Here is an 8511-nt window from a genome sequence, read left to right as displayed (position 1 = left end):
CTTCCCAAGTTGCAATCGAAACCTCTGTAATCCAGCTGTTATGGATGTCACACTCCCGCCTTCAATCCTATACTTAAACACCCTGTTCGTCCACAAACATCACATCCCTATGTTGCAGAACCCTGGCAGTTTAAGTTTTTGTACAAAAATCTTTAGATAAGGAAGCCTTTTCTCCTTAGCTCACACATTAGCAATGTCTCCTCTGAGACATCTGTAATGATGATTATTATATCTCCTTAATATAATACATCTTGATTTTTCCACTGAAAAAAAAAGGAAGCCTTTTCTCCGCCCAAGACTATGGGGTCTTCGTCAACGGACACAGGGGCAGGCAGCAAATCTGGATCGATAACTAAAGGTGGGGTCAAGAGGATTCGAACCCAAGACGAGACTGCTCCTTCGCCGCCACCGGAGAGAACATTGAAGGTACAATATCCAGCATATAGAGGCGTTCGCCGTCGTAGTTGGGGGAAATGGGTGTCTGAAATAAAGGAACCCAAAAGGAAAACCAGAACTTGTCTCGGCTCCTTCGATACACCAGAAATGGCGGCTCGAGCCTACGACGTCGCTGAGGTCTACTTGAAGGGAAAGAAACACGCTTTGCTTAATTTCCCGGAGCTAATTGATCACATTCCGCACCCAATTTCTTTGAAACCGCGCCACATTCAGGATGCCGCTGCAGAAGCAGCTGTTGCATTCCATCTTACAAGTGCAGGGAATTCTGAATGGTCGAGCGACTCCAATAAACGGATACGAGGAAGCCCTAGAAACCCTCCAGTAAGTAATGAGCTCCCCTCCTCACATCAACTGTGTACAGGAATTAGCTCACACTCAGAGACACAAACTGTCGAGCGATCAGGGCAATTGGATTCCAGTAAGTCGTCATCGGTTTGTACACCAACAGAAAGTGTTGGTGACTCTGAGTGTGCAGTGATGGAGGAAGACTTGTTCGAGTCCTTTAACTTATTAACTGATTTGGCGGAAGCCCTTCTGCTTTCTCCTCCTCCTCTGTTTAGTATTCAGGAAGAGGAGCGCAATTTGGAGGAAGAATTTCTTTGGTCTCATTGTTGAAAGAGAAACCTACCCTAGTTTGTTTAAAATTAGAGACTCTGCTACATGTCTAGTCCTTTACTAATCATTGGCTGATTACATGCCCTTTCCAGCCATGTTCCTGTGTCTAAAATTTGTGAAGAATTACTGAAAAAATGCAGATACATACATAAACTATGAACAAATCTGGAGAGATATGCACAGAAATCTTCATAAAATATTGGAAGAATAACTTTCTCTGCTTTTACTCTGGTTCTTTTTATTTCATCTGTATGTATTTATACATATCAAGCCCACTTTATAACAGCTCTGTGGCCCTGCATTCAAATACCAAACTCGTTGAAAGGGGAAGATCTGCTTTTCTAAGGACCAAACAGCCTGGGATAAGTAACAAGCATCCAAGAGGTAGAATCAGTAAATCTCTATTAATTAACTAGGAGAGTCCCTAATAACAGTCAACCTATTGATCTTAAAATATAAAGATCAATATCTTCACTAATGTATTTTTGGTTGGTAGTTTGAGTGTCTGGAAACAGGGTTTGTTCTCGCATGTAATTACTTTCAATATCTTTTCAAGAGATAGTGGTAAAGTTTAAATGGTAAGTGTTCCCACTTGGGTTTGTTTTTCTATTTACTTATTTTCAATTTCAAAGAGATATATTTGGTTACTTGTGATAATTTTGTGATAAAGCTCAAACAGTAGGTGCTTCTGGCCATGTGACGGCTCCATGGCTGAGTCACTAATTATTAATATATTTAAATTAAAAGAAATTTGTTTTTCTAACGAAATATTTGAGCAGATCTAGCCAAAAAGATCACTTCCAATAAATTTATTAATAAAACCTACCCCAAAAATGTGAAGAGAATTAATCCCATAACTTTTAAATTAAAAATTATTGCATTTAAAAACACTTCACTTCATTAATTCTCATGATCCTTAGAAAATTATGTCTTCTTTGTAACAACTATCAGTGCAGCTCAAACTAAACCTCGCTGAAAGGTTCAGTGAAAATATCAACTAGATTTTCATTTGTCACAATACATCGAATCAGGTTCCTTTCACTGCAACACTTCTTTTACAAAATGATAAAGTTTTGATCCAGGATAGTAGACAGGGTTTCTTATTAGTTTCATAGTGGTTTGGTTTTTACAACTGTAAATGTAGGCCCTCCTTGATTTTCTAACTTTGTCTTCCCAGATGATGTTTTCAACTTCAATGGAAAAAAACTCAAACTAAGCTGCTTCTTAATGCACCAAGCAACAATGTTTATCCGATCACAAATAATACCGCATAATATTTTGTTTTCAATTTAAACGGAATAGAACTTACAGTAAGTGGCTTCTTAATGCAGCAAGCAACAATGCTTATTCAAATGTGAATGCATACTATGCCGTGGCTTTTTAACCAATGGACAACCGGCCCAATCAAAATTTAAAATTTAAGCAACATGTCAACTCCATAATAGAACACGTTAATTCCGTAATAGAATATTAATAGGCTCAATACCAAAATCTATATTTCCTTTAGGTATCCAAGAACCTTACTTGCTGCTTTCCATTGATTTTTACATGGCCAGCCCTCAATTGACCAAGCACATGGATTTATTATGTTTTGTCTTATCTAGTTGTAGCAATTCAAACTCCCACCAGATATCTATAGAAAGTGGCATTCACCTCCTTTGTATAATTACTAATGCTAGACTTTTTAACTTTATACTAATGGATTAGATATGGATTTACATTTATGCATGCTGAACCTTTCACTTGGACATTCATTATGAGTAATTATGGTTCTTCCTTCTTCTCTATATCTCAACGCCTAAGCACTAACGTATTTATTTAGGATTTTTAATTTCTTGCAATAAATCATATTGACATTATTTATCAAATTTGTAATATTTTTGTTAAGTATAGGTCATCAACATACATGAGATTAACAGAATGTTTCCAATCTCCTGTGGGGTGATATCACTGGAAAATTACACGATGAGAATTCCTCAGAGAACACAGTCGGCATATGAGCTAACAGGCAATAGGATATTACGAAGGCTTATTATCAGTGGATATAAATGATTAGCATGCAAGCAATTTCTTTGGGTTGAAGGGTTGCGACCCTCAATGGGTGTGCTAGGCAACAGACTGGGAGCCACATGCTCTTTATGTGGCACGCTGGGGGATCATTGGACGAGGAATTTAGAAACCAAAGGTATAGCATTTACTTCCCACAGGTGGTGGAGGTTGAATTACTACATTGTGCACAAGCTTCAGTTGGTAGCATGCCTCGTGTAATTCTACACTTATGCTACCCATCCTATGGCAGATTGGTGGATCGCAACATCAATACTGACAGAGGGAGGAATTTCATTTATGGAAAAATAATGAAGGAATGTTGTGACAATGAGAAACATGGGATCTCAAGAACTATCGAGCTAGAGATGAAGACAAACTCATCTCCTCATCCCTGTTTCCATGCACTCCCTTTCATGTCGCTCACTCCTTATATAAGCATTCTCATGACTACAGGGTGTTGACACTAGTGTGGTAAGGTGGTCATATATGAGCCTTCTCCTTCTTGGGAAGGAGGTATAGTTTGTGTATTTTTCTTTCCGGTTTTACAATTCAGTTTCAATCATGGTGGAAGGAACCAAAGGAGTTCCCTCTGTTTTCGAGTCTATGTCATTTCACTTAACTTTTGTTTGCTGGTCACATTATTCATTAGAAACAGAGGAAAATGTTTTTTGTCCTCTTCCTTCACAATTTGGGGTCTAGCTCGACTTTTGAGTTGGTTGCAATTTTACCCTTGGAAGATCTCCAACATTTAGAACTTGCTGGTGTTGGAAATAATACTGAGAGGGGGTGAATCAATATTATCAAATCAATAATTTTATTTCCCAAACAGATTTATATACGCTACTTCAATGAAGTAAACTAGCGTGTACACGCAACTGTGATTAGAGAAAGTAGAGTACTCGACTTTTAAGTGCGACTAAGATCTTTTACACATTTGAATGAAGTAGAAAACTCGTCGATACCATCGGTAAAGTTCGGAAGACTACGACTGATCCTCAAAGTATAATGAACGGAAAAAAAAGCATGTCGTTCCAACATATGATCTTTATGATACCTGATATTATTTCTCGGATACCTGATTATATTCGATCAGGACCAGATCTGATTTAAGGAATCAAATGGGTGGGAAATGTCTATTATATACCTAATTCCTTAGAAATCCATACAGTTGCACACTTGGCCTTATGATCTTCTCCTCCTTATATAGCTTTAGTCCCTTTGTTAATACCTTGGACCAAAACCACTTAGGACCAATACCTTGGACCAAATACCTAGGGTCAATACTACGGACCAAATACCTCGGACCAAAACCTAGGTTTTCCAATCATGTATGCGCTTTTCTTTCTGTGGGAGTGCGTATTGGTGGGCTCTAGTATTGCAACAATGATGCTGCAACTCCTGAGGCTCCCTTCTTTACTTTTATCAACCCAGTAGTTCGTAACAAACTTGGAAGCGATGGTGTTGTATGCACAAGTATTAGCTTTTGCTGCGGCTGTCACTGGATCAGCTGGTACAAGTCCGCTAGGAGCTTAAGCCAACTTCTATGAGCTCTTAGAAGAAGCTTTTAACAGTGATGGACGAAAGCTAACTCAAAGGAAGCTAGTCTACTTACAGAAAGAAGCTGAAAGTGGAAAAGGAATGCAAACCCTAGCAAACCCTAGTTCTACAGACTAACCCTATCAGTGCAGGAAAAGAGATGAAAGCAGTGGAAATGGATGCCATTGACTTTTAGAAATGTAGAATGCATGTGACTAAGCTACTCTTGTAGTGAAATCTGAAAAGGAATGTATTTTTGTATTTTTGAGTAATCTTGTAGAATTATTATGCATGTGCTTAACTGTTTTGACTGTGCAGAGGTTGATTGATGGAAGGAAATGGTGAGGGTGCTTGCAGGAGGTTGGGGAGGTGAGAAGAGGGCATAAGGGGTCCCTAACACCCTTCTAGAGAGTTTCACAGTGATTAGAGCTCGAGAAACTTCCCACGTGATCTTCTACAGGAAGTCTGTAAGGGTTCTACAGGATGTTCTACAGGAAGGGTCGAGAGAGGATTTTGGAGGGTTAATGGTGGAGAAATGGTGGGAAAGTGGAGATGGAGGATGGATGAGGATGTGAAGGGGTCTAGGACCTAGTAAATGAAGCTAAGAAGTGATGAAAGTGGTTGGATTTGGTTCAAGAATGGAAGGAGCAAGGTTGCACAAAGATGTGGAAATTAGGTCAAGTTAGAAAAGGGTGGCGAATGAAGGTAAGAAATATGGAATTAGAGGTTGGAGCAGGTGGGATGATGGAGGAAGGATAGATAGGGAAGTATCACAGATGCTTTGCACACTATTTCTCAAAACTAATCAAACAGAGACTATGCAAACCAAAGATCTAGCTATCTTGACCTAATTTGACCTAGAAACCCAACAATCATGATGAACAAAACTTTATTGGTAGGAAATCATGTAAGATAACTATGAAAACTAAGCAAGAACAGATCTATGCATGTAATCACAACTGGTATCAACTTTTACAACTGAGAATCTAACACTAGAAATTTCATGAAGAAGCAAGAACAACGTTTTTGTGGCAGTAAGGACACCTTGGTCTCGGCTCATGGCCCCGAGGAGGGAGACGTGAGATCAAGGGTTGCTTGATGGCCTTTTTCGAAGATCTTTTCTGTTACCAACCTATCAAATCAACCTGAACATGAAAAGCTATTTCAATCATCAAAAGCAACCTAAATAACAAATCAATATTTTAATCTAAGTAACAGAAATCATTCTAGGAATGCAACAAAGACCGATAAAAGTACACAAAGGAGGTACTAGGCACTTGGGTTGGGCCCAACCCCAAGAGCTACAGCCTCCTAAGAAAGATTAGAGCTGGTGCAAAGCTAGGTTCATCTTTATTGATTAAGAAATAATAGTTACATCCCAAAAACTGTCTACAAGAAAAAGCTTGAAAATGTGCTGAAATGCAGAGCTAACCTACTGACTAAAATCGAACTAACATCTGACTACAATCTGACTAAAAACTGACTAACTAAAATGAGGCCCTAAGCCTTCTTATTTATACAAATTGAGGACCCCAACAGCCCTCCTAAACTTTAGGGACTCGACTGCCAAAACTTGCAGTTAACAACAGTCCTACTTGACTTGCTTGGCTGCCCCTTGTGCTCCGAGTTTTTGATGGAGAATTCGAGATAAGGGTTCATAAATGAAGGGGACACCTTCCTACAAATCCTCTCCCTTGTTCTTCCACGAATTTGGCTGCCAAGTGCTCATTAAACCTTTGATTTTGTCTCAAAATTGACCAAAAAAACTGCATAAAGCACACATTAGACTTGTTGGCATAATGACTAACCCAATTCACTCTATTAGCATAAATATAATAAAAAACACACAATAAAATAATGATAATGGTGGATTAAGTCGAATTAGGAGGCTGAATGAGCCCATATAGTTACCCATTTCTGGGGCTCATTACGTGTATACGTATACACTCTTTTTATTATGTGGAACAATGTGTATATGTTGTTTTGACTAAGTGGACCAGCGTGTATCAACTTTTTCCTTTACCTTCTTTATTTTGATTAGTAGACCTTAGTTCCATCTTCCTGTTCTTCTATACCATTGCCCTGTAACCTCTGAATATACCTGTTGTATTGTGAGTCTCATTTTACCAAAACTGAATTGACCTGTGAGTGAGTTGCCATCAAGGACAACACTTGTATCATAATGCCAACAATCTCCCCCTTTGGACTTGATGGCAACCATGATGGTGTTGATTTCTGCAAGCTGTAGAAACTGTTAGAGATAACAAGCAACACCAGAATTCTCTCCCCCTTTGACATCAAGGGCAAAGGGAAAACTAGAATACTCTTCATATCTGAATAGTTGAATATGATCATGCTCCCCTAGGCACATGTTGAATTCTCTGATTAAACTCCCTCTTTGTGCATGTTTTGATATCATTGTACATGTTGTGATGCACTAACCATCCATGCCCCCCCTAAGCACATGCAGAGTGCAAAAATATTTTCCAAAAGAATAACATGATTCTATAACTCAACTATGTGAGTTTGACCTTCCTATCACCAATGACTCATACATACATCAATCTCCCAATCAAGTGGGGATATACCAAATTTGACTCATCCACCCAACCAAGTGGGAATATACCAATTGTTTATACACGACAGAAATACAATAAATATTACATCGTCCATCCCATGCAAAGTGGGGATACAAATTACATCATTTGTCTAATAGGACTCCTTCAAATGTATGAGAAGTCATATCACACCCTAGACTTTTACATGACTTAAGCAAAAAATGCTATAAATATCTGAAGCCATAGTTGGACTCAACAACCATAATGCCAACAATGCAGAATGCGTGTGAAGGCTAATGCTCCCCCTAAACTTGTGCTACCTGTGCATTGTTAACAATTCATTAATCAAGGCATCTTTGTCAGTCAGATAAAAATTAATGAACAAAACATATCGTTAAAATGTAATCATCAACATCAGACAAAGCACCCATATTAGAGTCTGACCCACTGTTTTTCCTGTCATAAAAACATATATGTTCCTTCAGCCACAGAAACCCACGTGTATATGTGACTATAATTCATGAAACCCGCGTATAATAACCTTCCTCTGAAAAACTGGATTTAACAGCAGGATGATGCAACAACTACTCCCAGCTTTTGTCTGAGATATTCAAATGTTTCTCTAGGAAGTGGTTGAGTGAATATATCAACAACCTATTCTTTGGAGGGAACATACTCCAATTTGACCTTTTGTTCAAGCACTTGTTCTCGTAGAACATGGGACTTGATGGGTATGTGCTTCGTCTTAGAGTGCATGACTAGATTTTTTGAAATATTGATGGCACTTGTATTATCACATAGAATGGAGATGGGTGGAGTATATGTGATCTGAATGTCTTGCAAATTTTGCATCATCCAAAGTAATTTTGTGCAGCAAGATGCAGTAGCCACATATTTTGCTTCAACTGTAGATAAAGCAATTGAACTTTGTTTCTTACTGAACCAAGATACTAACCGAGAACCCATATAGAATGCACCACCACTAGTGCTCTTTCCATCATCAACACTTCCTACACAATCAACATTTGTATATGCATGAAGAGTAAGGTCTCTATCTTTAGGATACCATAGTCCAAAGTCTTGAGTTCCTTGAAGATATTTGAAAATTATTTTGACTGCCTGGAGATGTGATTCCTTTGGATTTGCTTGGAACCTTCCAACAATTCCTACTGCTGCATGATGTCAGGTCTGGTACCTGTTAGATAAAGCAGACTTCCAATCATAGATCTATAAAATGGTTGGTTTACTGCTGGTGATTCATCATTAGAGCTGAGGCTACATCCTATTACCATTGGAG

General features: G+C 38.6%; 1 protein-coding gene across 1 annotated transcript; it reads left to right on the top strand.

Annotated features, from left to right (window-relative positions):
• The first annotated feature begins 281 nt into the window (after positions 1–281).
• LOC149206701 (dehydration-responsive element-binding protein 1F-like) lies at positions 282–1641 on the top strand. The gene has a single exon (XM_089393780.1). The coding sequence runs from the start codon at positions 301–303 to the stop codon at positions 1069–1071; it is 771 nt and encodes a 256-aa protein (XP_089249906.1). The 5' UTR covers positions 282–300; the 3' UTR covers positions 1072–1641.
• Positions 1642–8511: the final 6870 nt, after the last annotated feature.

The sequence above is a fragment of the Pinus tabuliformis genome, chromosome 1_2 (assembly GCF_031772625.1).
Source record: "Pinus tabuliformis cultivar Carrire ecotype Pingquan chromosome 1_2, CPIR1, whole genome shotgun sequence".
Classification (NCBI taxonomy): Eukaryota; Viridiplantae; Streptophyta; class Pinopsida; order Pinales; family Pinaceae; genus Pinus; species Pinus tabuliformis.
The sequence above is the reverse complement of the archived record's forward strand: the minus strand, read 5'-3'. Positions and strand labels throughout refer to the sequence as shown.